At 40.2% G+C, this 25187-nt stretch overlaps 1 protein-coding gene across 1 annotated transcript in view; it reads left to right on the forward strand.

Annotated features, from left to right (window-relative positions):
- LOC124606542 (myosin-I heavy chain) overlaps positions 1–25187 on the forward strand; it is a 253040-nt gene that overhangs the window by 197246 nt on the left and 30607 nt on the right. Inside the window, exons 14-15 of the mRNA XM_047138528.1 lie at positions 17954–18165; positions 18275–18485. Coding sequence (XP_046994484.1) covers positions 17954–18165; positions 18275–18485 — 423 coding nt within the window. The remainder of the gene's footprint in view (positions 1–17953; positions 18166–18274; positions 18486–25187) is intronic.

The following is a 25187-nucleotide window of genomic DNA, read 5'->3' on the forward strand; positions in this document are numbered from 1 at the left end:
AAACTGATAGTTCGGTAATTTTCACATCTGTCAACACCTGCTTTCTTTGGGATTGGAATTATTATATTTTTCTTGAAGTCTGAGGGTATTTCGCCTGTCCCATACATCTTGCTCACCAGATGGTAGAGTTTCGTCAGGACTGGCTCTCCCAAGGCCGTCAGTAGTTCCATTGGAATGTTGTCTACTCCCGGGGCCTTGTTTCGACTCAGGTCTTTCAGTACTCTGTCAAACTCTTCACGCAGTATCGTATCTCCCATTTCATCTTCATCTACATCCTCTTCCATTTCCATAATATTGTCCTCAAGTACATCGCCCTTGTATAGACCCTATATATACTCTTTCCACCTTTCTGCTTTCCCCTCTTTGCTTAGAACTGGGTTTCCGTCAACGCTCTTGATATTCATGCAAGTGTCTCTCTTTCCTCCAAAGGTCTCTTTAATTTTCCTGTAGGCAGTATTTATCTTACCCCTAGTGAGATAAGCCTCTACATCCTTACATTTGTCCTCTAACCATCCCTGCTTAGCCATTTTGCACTTCCTGTCGATCTCATTTTTGAGATGTTTGTATTCCTTTTTGCCTGCTTCATTTACTGCATTTTTATATTTTCTCCTTTCATCAATTAAATTCAATATTTCTTCTGTTACCCAAGAATTTCTACTAGCCCTTGTCTTTTTACCTACTTGATCCTCTGCTGCCTTCACTACTTCATCCCTCAGAGCTACCCATTCTTCTTCTACTGTATTTCTTTCCTCCGTTCCTGTCAATTGTTCCCTTATGCTCTCCCTGAAACTCTGTACAACCTCTGGTTTAGTCAGTTTATCCAGGTCCCATCTCCTTAAATTCCCACCTTTTTGCAATTTCGTCAGTTTTAATCTGCAGTTCATAACCAATAGATTGTGGTCAGAGTCCACATCTGCCCCTGAAAATGTCCTACAATTTAAAACCTGGTTCCTAAATCTCTGTCTTACCATTATATAATCTATCTGATACCTTTTAGTATCTCCAGGATTCTTCCATGTATACAACCTTCTTTTATGATTCTTGAACCGAGTGTTAGCTGTGATTAAGTTATGCTCTGTGCAAAATTCTTCCTCTTTCATTTCTTAGCCCCAATCCATATTCACCTACTATGTTTCCTTCTCTCCCTTTTCCTACTGTCGAATTCCAGTCACCCATGACTATTAAATTTTCGTCTCCCTTCACTACCTGAATAATTTCTTTTATCTCATCATACATTTCTTCAATTTCTTCATCATCTGCAGAGCTAGTTGGCATATCAACTTGTACTACTGTAGTAGGCATGGGCTTCGTGTCTATCTCAGCCACTATAATACGTTCACTATGCTGTTTGTAGTAGCTTACCCACACTCCTATTTTTTTTATTCATTATTAAACCTACTCCTCCATTACCCCTATTTGATTTTGTATTTATAACCCCGTATTCACCTGACCAGAAGTCTTGTTCCTCCTGCCACCGAACTTCACCAATTCCCACTATATCTAACTTTAACCTATCCATTTCCCTTTTTAAATTTTCTAACCTACCTGCCGGATTAAGGGATCTGACATTCCACGCTCCGATCCGAAGAATGCCAGTTTTCTTTCTCCTGATAACGACGTCCTCCTGAGTAGTCCCCGCCCGGAGATCCGAATGGGGGACTATTTTACCTCCGGAATATTTTACCCAAGAGGACGCCATCATCATTTAACCATACAGTAAAGCTGCATGCCCTCGGGAAAAATTACGGCTGTAGTTTCCCCTTGCTTTCAGCAGTTCGCAGTACCACAACAGCAAGGCCGTTTTATTTAATGTTACAAGGCCAGATCAGTCAATCATCCAGACTGTTGCCCCTGCAACTACTGAAAAGGCTGCTGCCCCTATTCAGGTACCACACGTTTGTCTGGCCTCTCAACAGATACCCCTCCGTTGTGGTTGCACCTACGGTACGGCTATCTGTATTGTTGAGGCACGCAAGCCTCCCCACCAACGGTAAGTTCCATGGTTCATGGGGGGGGGGGGGGGGGGGGGCATCCAACAGTACAACACTAAATCTGCCACCCCACCCAGTGCATGAGTAGTGGGGGCCAACTTTGAAATATTCATGGGAACCCCCATTTTTTAGTGCAGATTTCGATTCTACAGCAAAATCTGTCTGACGCATTTTCCTCATTTCGCCACAAACAGTGCTATGATCAGAGGAATGGAAATGGGTACATGCTACATGATATCCCGTGAATACCCAATGGCATGTGGGACCCTACCTCCATGCTGCAAGAGTGGGACTGGCCAATATTTCATAAATTCTGATTGGAAACCCCATTCGCAGTGTTGTATTCCTCCGACATATTGAACAGGGGATTACTCGACATGCTGGCTGTGTAGTGAACTAAGACATACCGTAACATGCAGTACACTGTGGATGTCAGATATCGTGCAGACATAGAACAGATAGCGGCTCTAAATATTACAAAACTTGCACAGTGTTTATTGCCTGCATACCTACGTATCGTTTGGAGAACAGATGTGCAAGTGGACAATAAATGTTGCTGCCACAGAAGAAAAAAAGTGTAATGATACCGTTTTACAGAGAATGTAGGAGAAATGTGAGGCTGCTGTTGACTTGTATGCCAAGCATTTTCCAGAGAAAGCTCGCTCTCATTCATTCTTTTACAAGGTCCGCAGCTCATGGTCTAGTGGCTAGCATTGCTACCTCTGGATCACGGGGTCCCGGGTTCAATTCCCAACCGGGTTGGGGATTTTCTCTGCCCAGGGACTGGGTGTCTGTGATGTATTCATCATTTCATCATCATCATCTTCACCATGATGGCCACATAGTTGAGCGCGCCACAAACCAATCATCATCATCATCATTCTTTTACAAGGTTGTGAAAGCCTTTATGTCTGATGGCAGTGTACAGATGGGCAAAAGGAAACAAAGCAATCATGCTACAGGAGAAGCTAATGAAATAGGTATGGTAGCAGTAGTGCACCACAACCCGTCGATAAGCACCCAGCAATTATACCGCAATTCCAGTATGTCCACCGGTAGCATTGTCATAAGTATCACCCATACCATGTGTCACTGCATCAAGAACTTCATGGCGCCAATTTCCACACCATGTGTGGGTGGCGGGAGCCCACTTTGAAATCTTCAATGGTAATCCCCATTGACGATCAGCTGAATACTACTGTAACTTATGCCAATCTCAGTAGCAATTCAACAATGGTTATTTGGCGATTGTCTTCACTAAGCTGATTAACAATGCGAATATACTCCTCAATGCTCAAGTATTACGGAGTAAAATGCAAGTATTATGGAAATGCCTCAAAATGGAATCCCTAGACGGAAGGCAACATTCTTTTCAAGGAACCCTACCCAGAAAATGTAGAGAACCGGCATTTGGAGTTGACTGGAGAATTATTCTGCTGCCACCAATATACATTTTGTGTAACAACCACAGAGATAAGATACAAGGAATTAGGATTCGTATGGAGATATACAGACATTCTTTTTCCCTCACTCTATTTTCAAGTGGAACAGGAAAGGAAATGCCTAGCAGTGGTGCAGAGTACCCTCTGCCATACACCGTATGGGGGCCTGTAGAGCATGTATGTCTGATTACACTTCTAGTGTACTATGAATGGGCACATCAACAAACTCAGATGACCTCCATGTTCTTTGCTGAGGTACTATTTTCCCTTCAGCCTACATTCACAAACTGTGGTAGTGTTAACTGGTATAACATGCATTACTAGAGTGTACACAATCCCCCCTGGTTACGCCAAGTTGACCATAACGTCTTTGGCCGTTAATGTATGGTGTGACATCATGTTGACTGGACACACACTTCTGGAAAAGGAACTACCGGTACTACTGCAGGACATTGCGTGGACGTTTGACATTACGTGGACCTTCTACAATGTATGCGGTTTCAGCATGACAGTTTGTGATGAAGCAAGCTGGAATATTTTTACTTCCCCTCTTGGTTTGCCATCTGCCTCCTTAAAATTCATTTTTTCAATTTTAACTAATTACCATTAGCATACTTGAATATAATCTGCATTTTCATAAAAGAAAAAGGCTGGCCCTTGTCCTAAAGAATATAACAGCAGATCTGATTTAGTGCTTAGTTTTAGGTATGTAATTGATTTTCTAATCGAGTTTGACTATCCTTATTTGCTATCTTTCATTATAGGGTAAAATCATTGATTGTTTTGTAACTTAAATTATATTGTTGACTTATAAACAAATATAAATTCCATAATAATTGTAAACATTTGGAAGACAAAATGCTAGTATTCTTAAAGTATCTATTTGGCTCTAGTCCGAAGCATGTTAGCAAAACCAGCCCTTAATTAATTCCAAAGTAATTAACAGTTTTGTCATAAGTATTGTTTGCATAACGATATTTGTTAATTTCATGATTTAAACAAGTAATGCGGCCTAACTCTTGTAGTAGAAGAAACTGTAAAAGGAATGAATTTTTCGATGTATTCATTTAATTTAATGACAAAAAAGTTTTAGTTGTAATTTCTGTAAATTTAACTTCGAACAATGTGTAGTTTCAGCACTTATTATTGTAATGATATATAAGAGCCTGTTTTTTGGTCACGAGACAGTCAGTCCATGGCCGAGTTTCAGATGAGGAACCTGTGACGATTAGAATGACAACAATGCATCAACTTAACAGTGAAATAAGTGTTACACCAATAGGCCATTTGTTAAAAAAATGACAGTGACTGTTCAACAGTGAACTATTGTAGCAGTAAGTGGATGTTCACCTGCAGACTATTAATGAGACTTATGGAAAGTATAAACAATAGTACGCTGGCCACATATTAAATGTGTGTATGGGAATTGTGAAAAGTGAAAGTAAACATCTGTGACACACAACGGTGCACCTGTCGGCTACGTTATTTACCGTAGTCAGTTTCCAAAGGACAAACCCCATTTTTCAGCCAACCAGGAAGTACCAAAAGGCACTGAAGACGTGGTTGACCACATCAGAAACACCTGTGCTGACATTCCTGCATATACACTTCTGTCCTGTGTATGGTCATTTGAAAAGCTGATTACACAATGTATAGAAGTTGGTGGTGCTACGTTTGAACACTTACCCTAATTGGAAAAGTAGAGTATTGATTGCCTCAAGCCACGGCCACAATGGTGCATCAAGTAGTCCACTGTTTGGTATGTTGGAGGAATACAATGTTGTGAACGGGGTTTCCAATTAGAAGATATGAAATACTGGCCTGCCCTACCCTTGCAGCATGGAGGTGGGGGTCCCATGTGCCGCTGGATTATGATTGCATATGCATTTCTATTCCTCTGATTACAGTGCCATCTCCGTGAAACAAAGAAAATGCTACAGACAAAACACATATAGATTTTGCTGTAGAATTGTAATCTGCAGTAAAGAACAGGGGTTCCCATTGAAGATTTCACAGTGGTCCTCCACCACCTACGCCATGGGGTGGTGTGGGGGGTCGAGTGTGATATCCACGGATGTCCCCCTCTGAGGCAAACAAATTGGAATTATAACTTTTTTTGATCCAGTGTATAATTTTTGAGATATTTCAGTGTCTTCAGTTAAAATGAACCCTCTGTATACAATGTGGGATTACAAATAGAGATAAAACTGGTTCACCATAAGATTAACAGGCATCAGGAGCAGACACACATGCTAAAATCTCTAAATGATTGATAGTCTGCTTTAGACCATTATGTTGTTGGTGCCTCATTTCATCATTAGTAGAATTAGGCAGTTCTAGCAACAGCTTACAATGATCTAAACTGAACATTAAATGATGAGAGACACCAAGAATCATTGCAGAGTACTAATCAAACGGCGTCCCAAGTGGGCAGAGTACTTGAAGCTGGAGTGTCAACAGAAACAGTCTTTAGTTGTCTTAATTCTAAGCATAAAACAGTCCCTTAATACAAGCTGAAGTTAATCACTATCAAGTGATCGATCCCAATGTTTAATTGCCTATGGTAATATGTCAAAAAGCCAATTACTGGCATATTAACATATGAGACAACCTACAGCTGTACACCTTCAGTGCCAGAAAATATGAATTGAAATTCTTCAAATAATAAGAAGAAATGATCAGAATCTTAATATGGTCAGTTTATTAAAAGATTTGTATTAACAGTTTCATAACTATGAGGCCATCAGTTCAGTTCTTTAGATACTAGCTACTCTGGTAATTTTCTGCACCATCACAATTATGTGACCATGAAAGAAGAATAATAATAATGTTGCTAAGTCGCTTCCAGAAAGTTAAAATGACAGATGGAAAATGTGGAAGTGTTGATGACTGCTAATGGTGGTAGAACAGTGGGATGATGGGAAAAGTGAACTGGGACAAGCCACAATAGTGCAACAGTGACACACGACGCTTGCAATCATCAGAGTGGACATTTTCAGTCAGAAAGTTTGTGCAAGATCACAGCATACATACAACAAACATTAAACAACTCAATGAGATACAGCCATTGCATATTACCAGTTTTCTACTATCTGATGCAACTGCTTTCTGCCCTTAGTGGAAACCACGGGAATATCCTGTAGATCAAATATTAATAGTTGTAGATAAATGTTAATGGTTATTATTGGATGGATGGAAATACAGGGTTATTACAAATGATTGAAGCGATTTCACAGCTCTACAATAACTTTATTATTTGAGATATTTTCACAATGCTTTGCACACACATACAAAAACTCAAAAAGTTTTTTTAGGCATTCACAAATGTTCGATATGTGCCCCTTTAGTGATTCGGCAGACATCAAGCCGATAATCGAGTTCCTCCCACACTCGGCGCAGCATGTCCCCATCAATGAGTTCGAAAGCATCGTTGATGCGAGCTCGCAGTTCTGGCACGTTTCTTGGTAGAGGAGGTTTAAACACTGAATCTTTCACATAACCCCACAGAAAGAAATCGCATGGGGTTAAGTCGGGAGAGCGTGGAGGCCATGACATGAATTGCTGATCATGATCTCCACCATGACCGATCCATCGGTTTTCCAATCTCCTGTTTAAGAAATGCCGAACATCATGATGGAGGTGCGGTGGAGCACCATCCTGTTGAAAGATGAAGTCGGCGCTGTCGGTCTCCAGTTGTGGCATGAGCCAATTTTCCAGCATGTCTAGATACACGTGTCCTGTAACGTTTTTTTCGCAGAAGAAAAAGGGGCCGTAAACTTTAAACCGTGAGATTGCACAAAACACGTTAACTTTTGGTGAATTGCGAATTTGCTGCATGAATGCGTGAGGATTCTCTACCGCCCAGATTCGCACATTGTGTCTGTTCACTTCACCATTAAGAAAAAATGTTGCTTCATCACTGAAAACAAGTTTCGCACTGAACACATCCTCTTCCATGAGCTGTTGCAACCGCGCCGAAAATTCAAAGCGTTTGACTTTGTCATCGGGTGTCAGGGCTTGTAGCAATTGTAAACGGTAAGGCTTCTGCTTTAGCCTTTTCCGTAAGATTTTCCAAACCGTCGGTTGTGGTACGTTTAGCTCCCTGCTTGCTTTATTCGTCGACTTCCGCGGGCTACGCGTGAAACTTGCCCGCACGCGTTCAACCGTTTCTTAGCTCACAGCAGGCCGACCTGTTGATTTCCCCTTACAGAGGCATCCAGAAGCTTTAAACTGCGCATACCATCGCCGAATGGAGTTAGCAGTTGGTGGATCTTTGTTGAACTTCGTCCTGAAGTGTCGTTGCACTGTTATGACTGACTGATGTGAGTGTATTTCAAGCACGACATACGCTTTCTCAGCTCCTGTCGCCATTTTGTCTCACTGCGCTCTCGAGCGCTCTGGCGGCAGAAACCTGAAGTGCGGCTTCAGCCGAACAAAACTTTATGAGTTTTTCTACGTATCTGTAGTGTGTCGTGACCATATGTCAATGAATGGAGCTACAGTGAATTTATGAAATCGCTTCAATCATTTGTAATAGCCCTGTACTATATGAAAGTGGTTCAACTAGCCCAATTGTAGGTCTGATATTAACATATAAATCAGATGTGATCAACAAAATATAAATATTAACACTATAGGTTTTGATTTCAGTGTAAACATATTTTTAAAGGTGAATGGATATACTGTAAAAGGAATACTGCCAGGATTTGGGATGTATCCAATGCATATTTGAAATCACGATGGATTAGGCAAAATAATCTTGCTGGCTACTCGCGCTATTTTCCTTTTGTTGTCAATGCGAGATTGCACTGCAGTGGAAAGGGATTATCTGGTTATAATGGATAATGATGAGTCAAGGTTCAACTCCAAGGAGTACCTGGATCTAGATCATCTTATTATACCTGTAGGGAGTTGATATTATACTGAAATCCCATGCAAACCTATGTACTCCCTCAGAGGAAGTGGGAAGCAGTGGATACATTAAAACTACAGAATTACACAAGACTTCAACTCAGTAGTTAGAAATCTCAAGACCACAAAAAGTGGCTGTATTATTATCATCCTTGGTAGATTATTTCTGTTGACAGATCACAACCCAAAGGTTTTTTTACAAGTAAAAGGAATGTTTAGTCTGATTGGCCCTCATTTCTCAGGACTGCCACTATGCAAGTGTTATACGGCTTCACATCCTTCCGCCAGCATATTGTGACAAGTCATTGTTTCCACAAAGCTGTACGGGCCAAAGAAACTGGTACACCTGCCTAATATCGTGTGGGGCCCTGGCAAGCATGCAGAAGTGCTGCAACATCATGTGTCATACACTCCACTAATGTCTGAAGTAGTGCTGGAGGGAATTTATACCACAAATCCTGCAGGGCTGTCCATAAATCCGTATGAGTATGAGGGGATGGAGATCACTTGTGAACTGCACGTTGCAAGGCATCCCAGGTATGCTCAATAAAGTTCATTTTTGGAGACTTTGGAGTTTGGTGGCCAGCAAAAGTGTTTAAACTCAGAAGAGTGTTCTGGAGCCATTCTGTAGCAATTCTGGATGTGTGGGGTGTTGCATTGTTCTGCTGGAATTGCCTAAGTTCATCGGAATGCACAATGGACATGAATGGATGCAGGTGATCAGAGAGGACGCTATGTATGTATTACCTGTCTGAGTTGTATCTAGACGTATCAGGGGACCCATATCACTCCAGCTGCACATGCCGCACACAATTACAATGCCTCCACCAGCTTGAACAGTCTCCTGCTGTCCATGGATTCATGAGCTTGTCTCCATACCTGTACTGTCCATCCACTTGATACAATTTGAAACAAGACACGTCCAACCAGGCAACATGTTTCTAGTCAACAACAGTTCAGTGTTGGTGTTCATGGTCCCGGGCAGGGTGTAAAGCTTTGTGTTGTTCAGTCATCAAGGGTACACAAGTGGGCCTTCTGCTCAGAAAGCCCATATTGATGATGTTTCGTGGAATGATTCATACCCTGACACTTGTTGGTGGCGCAGCACTGAAATCTGCAGCACTTCTGGCACGTTGAACAATTCTCTTCAGTTATAGCGGATCCCGTTCTTGAAGAATCTTTTTCTGGCTGCAGCAATGTAGGAGATTTGATGTTTACTGGCTTCCTGATATTCACAGTACACTTGTGAAATGATCATACAGGAAAATCCCCACTTCATCACTACCTCGGAGAGGCTGTGTTTCATCATTCGAACGACGACTATAACACCACTTCCAAACTCATTTAAATCTTGATAACGTGCCATTGTAGCAGCAGTAATTAATCTAACAACTGCGCCAAATACTTGTCATCTTATATAGGCTTTGCTGACTGCAGTGCCGTATTCTGCCTGTTTACATATCTCTGTATTTGAATATGCATGCTTATACCAGTTTCTATGGTGCTTCAGTGTTTGTGCTGTTGAGTTCTATACTAATACACGTAATGAGGTGAGGAGCATTCATTATATCAACCATTATGTGGTAACAGTAACATTATTGAGCTCATCAATTAAAGGCATCAGACATAAAAGGAACATATTCATCAAACATGAAACATTAGAACACATTATAAACAAACAAACCATACTTATGGTACTTTACCACTGAGGAAGGCCAACAACCACATTTGTAACTTTTTACTGAATGCATTCAAAAATAAGGGCCAAAGAGAATAAATTGTGGATACAATCATTTAAGTAACATTGAAATGGTAGTAATTCTGCCAGCAGACAATAACTGTCTTAATTAAATTGATCTGACACCGGATAGCTGCTCACTCCTCAGAACAATGCTGATATGGAGGTTCCGATCATGGACTATACTGGCGCTTAACTGCATGCTGCCATCGGGAGTGAGACTTCAGGATGCACAGCTGGCTTTTACAGATATTGTGTACTGTGTTGACTGGTTTATGCACATTTCTGCAACATAGTCACAGCCAAGTTTCAGCTAGTTAAAGTGCAGCATGACTACTATGTCTGGCAGTTGTAATTGTGTATTGGTTGGTGATGTTAGTCTTTTATTTTATTATGGGGGCTTTCTCAAAAAGGCGTGAACTTTTTATAGTCTTTCCCATTTTTAGAGCTGGATTCCTAGTAGCACCTATTGCCCAGGCTTACAATATTGAATTCTCACATTATTTTCATTGTGAAACTTTCTGGCAGATTAAAACTGTGTGCCGGGCCAAGACTCGAACTCGGGACCTTTGCCTTTCGCGGGCAAGTGCTCTACCAACTGAGCTACCCAAGAACGACTCATGTCCCATCCTCACAGCTTTACTTCTGCCAGTACCTCGTCTCTTACCTTCCAAACTCTACAGAAGCTCTCCTGCGAACCTTGCAGAACTAGCACTCCTGAAAGAAAGGATATTGCGGAGACATGGCTTAGCCGCAGCCTGGGGGATGTTTCCAGAATGAGATTTTCACTCTGCAGCGGAGTGTGCGCTGATATGAAACTACCTGGCAGATTAAAACTGTGTGCAGATTAAAATTGTGTTTAACTTGCCTGGCAACAGCAGCAGCATATCTTGATTGTACCTGTTTCCTGACAGTTCTCAAGTGCCAGGACAGCTGTTTTATCAGTACAGCTTCAACACCTGGGACCAACTTATCTAATTAAAATGGTAAATGCATTTTGCATCTGTATACCACCCCAAATGGAGTGCAGCCAATAAATTAATGCTCTTTCACATTATATGAGGACACAATGTAAGGAAGCATTATGTCCGATGCTGTGTGGCTCTGGTTCACATAATATGGCAGCATTTTGAGAATATACTTATGAACACACTCATCGCAGCCATTACCTTTTAGACAGACAGGGTATTTCGACACTTCTTGATATTTGATTACATGCAAACCGGCATGAAAAGAAATAATAAGAAGTTATCCCTTAATCTATTATGATGGCTCCAGGACTTCCAAATGGGGGGAAAAAAGAGGTGTTACAAAAGCTTTTCTGACTATTTCTGCTGTTATATCCACAGAGGAACCATAATTAAAACATGGAAAAAGTGATAAATAATTGACAAAACATATTATTTTGAACTGAAACTGGGAACAGTCCAACTATATCAAGGACAACCAAGTTAAAAGGTTTAGTGGTTTCTGGAAAGGTCTGAAGAGGAGGTTTTGGTTTTGCATATTGCCCTCTTTGTGCAGATGGCAAACAAGACCATACACAACTTTCAACATCGTGCTTATGAGGAGACCACAAGTACTGTAAGACTTTTTGTATAATGATTGGCTGCCTTACCACTGTGTCAAGCTTGTATACTATCATGTGACTGCTGCAGAATTCTTTCTTCAAGGGATTTCCGAATAACCAAGCGATTGCCTGGGATGTTTTACAATAAAGGTTCTATTAATGGCTAATTGGGAGATGCTGTGAATCATTTGTATTCTTTGTCCTCTTGCTATTCTTTTTCTAGTTCAGCAACCAGTACTTCAACAGCCTGTATACACCAAAATGTCTGTCTTGAGGAGTCAGCATTTTGCTGGAGCTTTCCTGGCTTGTGGCTTACTGAGTAGTTATAGTCACTTAAGGACCCACCTAATCGGTGTACTACTACGATCCTTGGAGCTTAATAACCACATGAAAGTAGCGTGATCAGTAATAATAGTAAGTTTTCTCCTGTATAAGTAACATTTGAAATAGTTTATGCATATTCTAGATCTAACAGCTACTACTCTGTTGTGCTGTTGTTCAGCTTGATTTAACTGCCTAGATGTGTACCCAATAGGACATTCAAATTCTCCATGAACTTGCATGAGGAGACACCAAAAATCAATGACATCACAGAAGAGTAAAAAATGATTTCTCAACATCAGGGTATGTCAAAATGAGTGACTGTATTAGAATTTCTCGTAATCTGAACACTGCTGTTTCACACTCAGGAGTCCAGCAAGTTGCTGAGGGGTACGATACTAGTGCTGTATTCTGATACAAAATGATGATGATAATTTGCCAAAAGAGAAAAGGACTGTTATTCTTTCATGTTACAAGGGGAAGGAAAGTCTTGTAATGCACTGGTTAACCATGGATTGGGTTGAACTCTATTGGCCATAATTATGAGGCCCAAATAATTAACTAGCAGTTCTGTAAATTTGCATTTCCCTGATCTCAAGCTGAGATTTGCATTTTTTTATGCATGGAAGTACAGTTCTTAAGTCATTCTGCATGCTCCTCTAGGGACTGGAAAACACAATTATGTCTAAATACACTATGCATTTGAAAGGTTTCAGACCCTTCTGCAACAAATCTGCAAACTTTTGGAATGTTGCAGGAACATTTTGTAATCTGAAAGGCATTCTCAGATACTCACAGTGCCCTGACAGTACTGCAAATGTAGTTTTCTGAGAAAACTTGCTGGGATGATGGTTATTTGGTGTTGTCTAGTGTTGTGAAATATTGGCAGGTGTCTAAATGGTCCAACATTTCGCCTATTCTTGGAAGGGATATGTATCTGGAGTGGTTACTTTGTTCAAAACTATCTTGCAGACACATATTCAATACGCTTTTTCTCCATATTGTGGCCATTTAGGGACAATGATGGTCGATGAAGCCCAAAGACTGCTTCTTGACAGTTGTTCTCTAATGCTATGTTTTAATAACAGGTTGCAAATGATATGGTATCCTTTATGGTTTTTGACCAATCAGCCTAGCGTCTTCAACAAAGCTTCAGTAGGAAAATCCTGCCCTTCTTCAAAAACTGTACTAAATTCTCAAGTACTGAATACAACAAATGTCTACTCTTCTCAGGCAGATGAATAAACTTCTCCTGTAACTTCTGTTTTAAGGAGGTTGTGACCCCTACATTATTTGTATAATTTGTTCCTTTTCATCCTAATTTCCTCCTATTACTTCTTTTACCCTGATCTTCCCACTGCCCAATTTCATTTACCGATAACTCTTGTATACATGCTAAAACTTTTCCCTTGAGTGTCATGGTATCTTTCCCACCGAATTTATCAATGCTGGTTTCTTCATTCAGTATGACGGGTTGACATACCCTTTTTTTCATGTGCACTTTCAACTCATTCCTGGGGACCTGGGCATTGGATCCATGAGAATAACTGAGCTCTTGGGGAATTCACATTTGACATTCACCGAGAGAATTATTCTCATTCTACTGCATATAGTTTCACAAAGGGTTGACTTAAGCATGGGAGTGCATCAGTCTTCTGAGAATGAGAATGGAAGAAAAGAGACTGTCCTGTTCTTCTTAGATGCCTGTACAGTACTGTTGCTGTTAAATAGAAATTCTTGGTCACCTATTCGGATATTACGTGACTGAAAGACAACTGCAACACAAGTGCACCACAGGAAATCACACACTAGGAGCACATCAAAATCAGGATTTTCTGTGACAGTACCTTTACTGTAAGCACCAATCCTTCCTTATTAATCTTCAACTTAGTCTTCTGTGAGCCTACAGTGCATTTTACCTCGCACCCTAAACCACTCAAACAACAGTGAGTGCGCCACCTTTCGTAAGGGGATGGGGGCAAATATTAAACTCACCTGCACTCCGGTGTCAAAAAGTATCTTCACTCTCTTCTTATCTAGTTCTTTGATCAACAACACATTTCCCAGCTTATAGTATTCCTGTTACCTATGGCGTACTTCTCTACAATGCGAGCAACACAGTGCTCGGCACTTGTGCACACAGTGTTCTGGTTGGTGGCAATGACCACATCTGTTATGAATACGGGCTGTGCACATCAGTCACACAGCTCACAGTTAATACAAACTGGTTTGCCTTATCCCTGAATACAACTGCAAGGTACCAGGGGAAGTCAACTTGAGTATCCCTCCTATTCTAGGATCAATCCCTTTGACAAAGACATCTGTAGCATGAGCCTCGTCCTCCTAAAGTAAGACATTATGTTCTTGGAATTATATCAAAACATTTGTGTGGTAAGAAACAGCTCAGATTCTATATGCAAATGACTCAAAATCCTTGGCATATTCCTGCTTCAAAGTTGATTACTTATCCCGATAAAAGCCAATGCTTTTTTATCTGCAAAACATTCCACCAACCATATGCAAGCGTTTCAAGAGAGGAAGCATTTCTAAGTGAGTCTATTGACACAATATAGTACCTAGCATCATCACAGAATTTAACTTGAGCAATATTTAATTGTAACTCACTCGAACATGCATCTCTAAGGTTCTGTAGGAATGTGTTCATATTTTCATCTGACGTTCCAAACAAAAAAACGGTATAAAATTGCTCAAGGAAACGTTTATTGGCAGATTAACTCCAATTGTTATGCATGGTGAATCTACAGGGGTTTGTTGTAGCAGTTGCTACAAGGGGAGGGGATTATTTGTAATTTTTGCAGACTGAAACAATGAATGAAAATTTGTACCAAGACCAGGATTTGAACCTAGTCTCCTGCTCACTAGGTAGATGTACTAACCACTAGCCAGCCCGGCACAGTGGCTGTTCGTATCTGCAAGCACTACCCTAGCATACCTCCCTCCTCAATCCGAATTCTCATTCATGCCTCAGCACACTTGTTATTCTCCCTAAACTCTCCTATGTATTCCTTTAATTATTGGATCTCCAACATCAGAGTTGCAATTTTTTGCTGTAACTGCTCTTTAATTGCTCCATATTGACCTCACCCACAATACAGGGTGATTCAAAAAGAATACCACAACTTTAAAAATGTGTATTTAATGAAAGAAACATAATATAACCTTCTGTTATACATCATTACAAAGAGTATTTAAAAAGGTTTTTTTTTACTCAAAAACAAGTTCAGAGATGTTCAATATGGTCCCCTCCAGACACTCGAGCAATATCAACCCGATACTCCAACTCGTTCCAACCTCTCTGGAGATGTTAGAGAATTGGCTGTTCCCTCAGCTCGAACAAGAAGCACAACAATTCATATTTCAGCAGGATGGAGTGCCACCACATTGGCACTTATCTGTCCTTAACTACCTGAACATCAACTACCCGAGGCGATGGATCGGCCGCCAGGCAGCCCGCGACAGAGCACTTCATCACTGGCCTCCAAGAAGCCCTGATCTTACCCCCTGCGATTTTTTCTTATGGGGGTATGTTAAGGATATGGTGTTTCGGCCACCTCTCCCAGCCACCATTGATGATTTGAAACGAGAAATAACAGCAGCTATCCAAACTGCTACGCCTGATATGCTACAGAGAGTGTGGAACGAGTTGGAGTATCGGGTTGATATTGCTCGAGTGTCTGGAGGGGGCCATACTGAACATCTCTGAACTTGTTTTTGAGTGAAAAAAAACCTTTTTAAATACTCTTTGTAATGATGTATAACAGAAGGTTATATTATGTTTCTTTCATTAAATACACATTTTTAAAGTTGTGGTATTCTTTTTGAATCACCCTGTATAATTAGTTTTAATAATTCCCTCTACAATCGAAGTACTTTTGCTACATACACCTTCCCTTGGCTCAAGTCATAACAATTCTTTGTCTCGAACTACATTCTTAACATTTTCCTGACATTCACGCAAAAAGTAAACTGATAAAATAAATGTCATAGTGCCACACTTCAATTATCAATAATAACAAAAATGTTGTCAAGCAAATGCTGTTTACTGGAAAGTAGGCTTATCTTATGCTTCTGTCAAGCTATAAATAAAGCTACATTTTAAAATAGATATTCTCGTCATGCTCAGTGACCTTCACAGGGGCCTAGAATAACAACAGTTTAACAGTCACAGTCAGCTGCTTGATGCTGCAACATGGACAATGTCACAATGCAGAGCAGCCAGCTGGAGATGTATGGGCAATGCATGGCAGAGCAAGAGCCAACCCCACACTCTGATGAATGGGCAGGCAGGCAGCTGCACAAGCAGTCAGATACCTGCATTCATGAAGAGCATACACCTGATGCACCTATCTACACAATCCAAATAGACAGCAGTGTGTTACCCAGCCAGATGGCACCCACCCATGCAGAAACAAGAATTGCTTATTTCTCACAGCACACACGTCGGTGCATGTGACATAATGATATCAGAGGACAGTGAAAGCATACCACAATAGGGTTGTCCAGCAAGTCCCTTTACCATAAGGAAACAGCGCATTCCATAGAAATGTAGTATTGTAGAAGCCTTTTAGAAGCCATGAATAGGCTAATTGGTTACAAACTGGATTGTACTTCTGCACACCAGTTTACAGAGTGGCCAAGCTAGGAGTGAGGGTGACATGATAAGCAGTGAATTTAAGTGTAATAAGGTGAAGGTGTAACTGAAACTAAAGTGGTTTACCGAAAAAAGGGACACAGAAGCCCCACATAGGGTGGGGCATGACGGGGAACTTCAGTCTCTCCAAGATCAGTCCATTGTATGCTGAGGCCAGCAACTGAGAGAGCAAGCAGCCTTGCTATAGCTAAAACTTTCCTGATCTGATTTGGGAAAGTTCACTGGTTGCCTGGGAAACACAGCAATATCAGTGCCGACACTGTAACAACAGCACTGATTGCACGGCGCGTGGGCCCTCACTTCCCTACCCCAACCTCCATGGAAGGATCAAAAATATTGAGGCTGTTACAACACTTACTAATAATTATAAATTGTATAAATTTTAGTTTTTCAATTTTTTACCAATGTTACTGTTAATTATTTAAATGATGCTAGAAAGTTCTCTAAATATTTTGTTAGTGTCATCTTGAATTAATTTTAGGTTGTCTGATCCAGTGGCACATCCATTTTTCATGTACTTTGATGAGTCTAATCTAATTTCTGTTCTGCTGTCAATATTTGCTAATGTACATTATGCATTGTGTGATTTTGAGTTCCTGTCACTTGCAATTCATGTTATTTTCTTATGTATTTTGTTTCTCAGTCTTTCTTGTTATTACATTTGTTTAAATTCTGTACTGCATTTTTAAGAGTACTTTCCCTGTCTAAAGTTCATCTCTTGTCTTTTGATCTATCAGTTGCCTACAAATCAGTTTTATCAGTGCTGTGGAAAGGAAGTCTGAAATAACAGTAACTGTTTCATCCAATTTCTTTTTTCTTTGGTGGTCTTAGTTTCTCTCCTTCCTCATATAGAACCAAGGGCAAATATTTCTCCTTTTTTTCTTTACTGTTTCCACTCAGTAAAAATTTTCGTAACATAACAGGAAATGAGTCTTGTTCCATCTCCAGCTGTTCGATAGAAAAATACGTTACTCCATTTTCATATGGAGCAGCAAATGTTTTATATTTATATGTAATGTCAGTATTGTTATATATCTAGTCAAGAAGAAAGTAATATGTACAATAAGTGTGTATGTGTGTGTGTGTGTGTGTGTGTGTGTGTGTGTGTGTTTGTTAACTGACCACTGCAGTGACATGTTGCAATGTTATTCAGCAAGTATGACAGTTCACAGTTTATGCACTTTGAGTTTCTAATTGGTATTTCCCAGGAAACTTGAAAAATGAATAACTAAACAACAACTAAAATTATGTGGCAAGATCCAAATCTAACATTTTCTCTATACATAAATAAACACATTATACTTTCAGGCTCAACGGTGATGAACCAGTTTCGACACTAACCCAAGACTTCCACACGAGACTAGATAATCTGTTGCGAACTCTGGTGCATGCTCGCCCACACTTTGTACGATGTCTCCGAAGCAATTCCAGTGAAACACCAGGTCGTTTTGACAGAGGAACTGTAATGAGGCAAATCAGATCACTCCAGGTGTTGGAAACTGTCAACCTAATGGCAGGAGGTACTGGGAGCTCCACAACTCACTACTACTTTAAGCTTAATCATTATTAAAATAAATTTAATAATAAACTAAAGTGCATCATGTTTATTAGTTACTTTTCTCATTTTAGGTTATCCACATCGCATGCGATTCAAAGCATTTAATGCACGATATCGACTGCTAGCACCTTTCCGAAAATTAAGGCGGGTGGATGATAAAGCTACAGAGGACTGCCAGCTTATTCTACAGAGTTTCCAACAGGCACTGGAAGAACAGCCAAAGACTCAGCCATGTGCTGTTAGCACAAGCTGGGCACTTGGGAAAAGGCATATATTTTTAAGGTAAATAGGTTTCACACAACAAACTCTTACGTGGTAGATACTGAAACAGAGATAGTCAAGTTAGTTAATTTCATGATCCATGGATCATTTTGCATGATAGATCGTAATGATGTAAAACAAGTCATTTTACATACACATCGCAATTTAATTTGTACATATGATTACATTCTGAACAATTCTAAGTGTTTATCTTTTCTTCTTTTTGGAAAAAAAGATTACAGATGTTGTGAGTTAGTAAACCCTACTCACTAACTTTTACCCATTACAGTAATAGAAATTGTTCTATGGGTTAGAAGGGGTTGTCAAGAATGAATCTTCTCAATTTGTTTTCAAATTTTACTTTGTTGTATGTCAGACGTTACTGGGTAAGTTGTCAAAACTTTTTGTTGCAGTATTGTTCAGTCCTTTTTGTGCTGAAGTCAACCTCAATGTGGGCACAACGAATGTTATTTTTCCTTCTCACATAGTGATTATGTACATAATTGTTCATTTTTAACTGTAGTGGATTATTTACAACAAACTTCATGAGGAAAGAAATTTACTTTGAAGCAGTAGTCAGAATGCCCAACTCCTTAAACAGATATCTACAAATGATCATTGGTGAGCACCACATATTATTCTTAAACCATGTTTTTGTGCAATGAAGACATTCTTTCTTAAAAATGAGTTATCCTAGAACTTAATTCCATACATTATTGAATGAAAACATGCAAAATATGCCACCTTACTGATTTCCCCCCCCCCCCCCCCCCAATATTTGCTATGATACTAAGTCCAAATGAGGCTGAACTAAGTTGTTTAGTAGTTCCAAAATTTGCCTTTTCCAATTTAAATTCTCAAAAACAATGTCTCCTAAGAATTTTGAAGTTTCCATCCAATTTATTATTTCCTTCCCATGTGTTACACTTATTACTGATGTAGCACTCCTAGATGCCTTTTTAAAATTTAGGGTGAGACCATTCGCAGAAAACCAGTCAATAATGCTTTTAATAACTTAGTTTACCATATCTTCTTTTTCTGTATGTATGCTTGGATTGATCACAGTACTAGTGTCATCTGCAAATAGAACTAAGTCTGCTGGTTGAATTACTAAGTACAGCTTTCTTCATTCTTTTGGTTAGATATGATGTTATCAACTGGTTGGCCATACTATCAGTCCCATAAAACTTCAATGTATCTACAAGAATACTGTGATTCACACAGTTAAATGCCTTAAATAGGGCACAGAAAATACCAACCAGTGCTATTTTATTCAATGCTTGTAAAATCTGGTGAGTGTATGTGTAAATGGAATTCTCAGTAGAGCAACCATTCTGAAACTGTGATTTTCTGAGGATATTGTAGTTGCTAATGTGAGATACTGTTCTAGAATACATCACCATCTCAAAATTTTGAAAAATAACAGTAGTGAAACAGGTTGGTAATTACTGACATCTCACCTTACTTAAAGAGGGGTTTCACAAAGGCATATTTCAGTCTCTCTGGTAAACTGCCTTGAGTTAATGATGCATTACATATTTTGGATAAGACTGAGCTTATTACACAGGAACAAATCTTTAGTGTGCTATTGGAAACACCAGGAAAACCAGGTTAGCTTTTATATTTGAGAAGACGTATAAATTTTTTTAATTTCAGAAGTAGCAGTTGGTGATACATTCATATGATTGAATTTCATGAGAGTTCTTTTTCAACATACTGATGTGATTTTTGGCTTGAAAGGTTTGTCCCTATTCTTTCTCTTATATTCAGGTGATGATTATTAAATACATGTGCTACCCCTGACACACCATTTACAGTCTTCCATTCAGTTAAGTAGTGATGTTATCCTGTTCTGTGGCTGGTTGTCCTGTCTGTCATTTCACTACATTCCATATAGACATAGGTCTGTTGAGGGAATTACTGATTTCTGACATTATGTGCATGTTCCTTGATTTTTTAATAACCTTCCTTCATAATTCTGAGTAGTTTTTGTGGTGAACAACTGTTGCAGGATCCCTACTTTTTCTTCCCAACAAATGCATTTCCCTTTTCCTTTCACAAGATACTTTAATCCTTCTAGTGATCTATGGTTTTTTATATGGGTGTGTAGTGTCCTTTCTGATTATCTTATGCAGAAACATATGTTCAAATTATGATATGAATTTATTATGTAATAGGTTAAATTTAATGTTAATGTTTGGTTCATTACAAATTTCATCCCAGGTCATCTCCTGTAAACTGTTCTTAAAAACATTTGCTCTGGAGTCATTAATTATTCTAAGTGATTTCCACTGAGGAGTATCCAAATTGTAAAGCACTATGTTACTTATCCTAATAACTGTGCATCATGAGCTGAGAGGGCATTTATTAGTGGGTAAATAGTTATTTTCATACTTTGACTTCACCAAAGAAAACCTTATCAATTAGGATCCTACTGTCTTTAACCACTCACGTTGGAAAGTTAATAATTGGCTGTAAGATCAAACTGTAGGATAACAAATAAAGTTTCCAGGTCCTTTTTCCTATTAGAATCCTCTAAAAAAACCTACATTGAAGTCACCACAGACTATTAACTGCATGCTGCTGTCTCACAGGTAGTGCAGTAAGGAATCCAGATTCCTTATAAACAGGTGAAAATTTCCCAGTGGGGATCTATACACAGTTACGATTAAAGGGGAAATTTTTTCAGTATTAATTCTCAAGCACACACTTCTATGTGCTGATCACTACAAAATCAACTTGTCTCAGTGCTTTCGAACTTGTGTTCTGTCTTGATATACACACATCAAAACAAGTTTTGCATGACTCAGTTCTGAGAGTTCCGGAACCTGTACAGAAAATTGGAATAGTGATCAAAATAAACATCATTTCCACACTTTTTATTGCTCATGAAAACCACACATTGCATGTTGTACCACCATACAGCAAGACCTTCAGAGGTGGTGGTCCAGATTGCTGCACACACCGGTACCTCTAATACCCAGTAGCATGTCCTCTTGCATTGATGCATGCCTGTATTTGTCGTGGCATACTATCCACAAGTTCATCCAGGCACTGTTGGTCCAGATTGTCCCACTCTTCAACGACAATTTGGTGTAGATCCTCAGAGTGGTTGGTGGGTGACGTCGTCCATAAACAGCCCTTTACAATCTATCCCAGGCATGTGCGATAGGGTTCATGTCTGGAGGACATGCTGGCCACTCTAGTCAAGCAATATTGTTGTCTTGAAGGAAGTCATTCACAAGATGTGCACAATGGGGGCACGAATTGTCGTCCATGAAGACGAATGCCTCACCAATATGCTGCTGATTTGGTTGCACTATCTGTCGAAGGATGGCATTCATGTATCGTATAGCTGTTACGGTGCCTTCCACGACCACCAGTGGCATACGTTGGCCCCACATAATGCCACCCCAAAACAGCAGGGAACCTCCACCTTGTTGCACTCGCTGGACAGTGTGTCTAAGGCATTCAGTCTGACCGGGTTGCCTCCAAACACATCTCCGATGATTGTCTGGTTGAAGGCGTATGTGACACTCATTGATGAAGAGAACATGATGCCAATCCCGAGCGGTCCATTCGGCATGTTGTTGGTCCCATCTTTCTCATGCTGCATGGTGTCATGGTTGCAAAGATGGAACTTGCCATGGATGTCGGGAGTGAAGTTGCGAATCATGCAGCCTATTGCGCACAGTTTGAGTCGTAGCACAATGTCCTGTGGCTGCACAAAAAGCATTATGCAGCATGGTGGCGTTGCAGTCAGGGTTCCTCCAGCCACAATCCTTAGGTAGCTCTTGGGCAGCATGGGCGAGGCATGTTGTCGACAGTTCCTGTCTCTCTGCATGTCCTCCATGACCGAACAACATCGCTTTGGTTCACTTCGAGACACCTGAACACTTCCCTTGTTGAGAGCCCTTCCTGGCACAAAGTAACAATGCAGATGTGTTCGAACTGTGATATTGACTGTCTAGGCATGGTTGAACTACAGACAACACAAACCATGTACCTCCTTTCTGGTGGAATGACTGGAACTAATCGGCTGTTGGACCCCCTCCCTCTAATAGGAACTGCTCGTGCATGGTTGTTTACATATTTGTGAGGGTTTAGTGACATCCCTGAACTGTCAAAGGGACTGTGTCTGTGATACAATATCCACAGTTAACATCTATCTTCAGGAGTTCTGGGAACTGGGATGATGCAAAATCTTTTTTGATGTGTGTATGTAACAGTTCCTCCTTTTCCCCTATTAGTTCTGCCTGAGTAAAATGCTAGATTGTAATCTTTTGTATGTAACTTATCTAACCCTATGGTTATGTGGAGCTCACATGGGCACAGGATGACTATTTATTCAGAGCTCCCTGAATTTTCCACTGAAGAAACTCCTCTGCATTATTATTCAGTCCTCTAATATTTTGATGAAATAACCTAAACATACGCTTCTGTGCTTTCTTATGAATTTTGTGGGACTCTTCTCTTATCTTCACTTCTTTGAGAACAGGTTGTCTAAATTCTGATTCTAACCTAAAAAAAGGTAGCCACTAACCACAGGCATCTTTCTTTGTGCAATGTCCCCCGTGCCCCATATACATTTTCAGCAAGAAGCTCAGCCAACATATCCTTCCCTCTCGTATTCAGGTGCGGACCATGTCAAGCACATCCCCCCCCTCCCCCCTCCCCAGAAGTGTAGCACTCAGTGAGATTCCACTTCCGTCAGCAGCAGCCCAATCAACTCAGTGTTCTAACAGCTCACAGTAGTGTTCTCCTAGTGAAGGTCATGACGCTGCAGAACCTCCACAAAACTCATATTTGGGTGTGTAGTTGCTACTCCTATTTCATCCAGGTCACTCATTATACTGTACCAATTACAATAACTTGGTCCTGTTTGTCAAAATCTTTGCCTAAATTGTCCATGTTCTCTGTCATCTGCCTAAGACTAGCACTTGGCTTCACAATACTTGTGACCTGGTACCCAGTTCCTAATTTGTCATTACCTTCTGGCGTACACTCCTCTCATGACAACCAAGGGAATTGCTCAGCTTACTATTTCCATTGAATAGAAAATCAATGTGAATAGTGTTACTTCCTCTTAATCCATAAGATACGCTTGGAATTAGTCCAGAACATGGGCATTAACTCTTATACTTTGGGTTTCATGCCACTCCCTCCCTTTGCTTGCACATACAGTTGATAAGACTTATACACTACAAAGATTCCAATCTGCTATCTCCTTGTTTATAAGAAAACATTATCTGCCAGAGAGAATCTCATAATCAAGGCTTTCACAAGCCACATTTGAAATGACTTTGAAATTGGTGGCATTCAATCCGAAGGTCAACCCCTCCCCCCCCCCCCCCCCCCCCTTCCCCCACCTCCCAACACACACACACACACACACACACACACACACACACACACACACTTCCTTTCATTAGCATATTAATTCCTTGACGTCACAGGATGTGTCCTATTAACCAACCATTCCCTTCTTTTAATTAAGTTGAGCCACAATTTCTTTTCTCTCCATTTCACTCCCCATTTTCAAACTGTGTGATTGTGAAACTGTTGTGTTCATTTTTTGTAGCTTATGTGGCAAACTATTATGTTTCATCATTTCTTTGGGAGTGATCACATTCACATTCACATGAACATCTAAATCAGGCAATGAGGCATATCTCACTCCCTCATGAGGCGTACAGGTATGGTGTGTCGATAAGAGATTCCTGTCACATGACACATACTGTCATGAAAATCGTGTATGACACATCAGACATGTTTTCCAGTGGAGGATTCAATTTACTTGTCGCCTTGTCATCAAACGTTTGCAGTTCTCATTCAAAAGCCACTTCCTTTCACCTTCCAATAGACTAGTTTTGCAGAATCATCTTTCATTATACGTCCCTTACCTACACCTTGCCATTGCAAACAGACATTACACCACGACACAGACACAAATTTGAGCACAGTGAACAGATACGTCAATGACCGGACAGACAGTTCATAATTTGTGGGTGTGCTGGGAGGAGGGTCTAGGGGTGGGGGTTGCAAAATCAGGCATGAGGGAGATTTCAACATGTCTCTCCTGCTTTGCAGTCCAACACTGTCACCATATAATGACACCACCATAGCTTTTCCAAATCGCTTGATGTTGTACATCTTGAGCTTGGACTGTTCACTGTTTCTGTTTTGCTTTTATTTTCATGTTCAGTACACCTCTTTCTTCCTGTTTTCATGCCTGATCTGTGTTCAGTTTCGACAGGCTATCCACTGGGCCATTTTATCACTAAATCTGAGGGGGAGGGGGTGTCAGGGGGTGCGATGAGGAGTTCCCCTTGTTAGGTGCACCACCAATAATTATTTTTACCCTCAAATGAAATATATCAAAACTAAATATTGCAGATAAAAATTAAAAACAAAAAAAGATCTGTGATACAGATCTATTCAACTTATAGTCGAAAATTTGGGACTTATCTCACAATGTCTTTCAGTCTTGCAGGAAGCTCATTGAAAATAGAACCTGCACAACAGTGGACTCCTTTCTGTGCAATATGAGTTAAGAAAGTGTTATGGGAGTGTAAATTATTTTTCTGGCAAGCATTCCCTATGTAACTGCTGCAATTTCTTTTGAAGAGTCTACATTAGTAACCATAAATTCCATGAGGAATTTAGAATTCTGAGTGCCTGGACAACAGCCTGTATAAATACACATGATTTGACACCAGTTTT

This window comes from Schistocerca americana, chromosome 3, assembly GCF_021461395.2.
Source record: "Schistocerca americana isolate TAMUIC-IGC-003095 chromosome 3, iqSchAmer2.1, whole genome shotgun sequence".
NCBI lineage: Eukaryota > Metazoa > Arthropoda > Insecta > Orthoptera > Acrididae > Schistocerca > Schistocerca americana.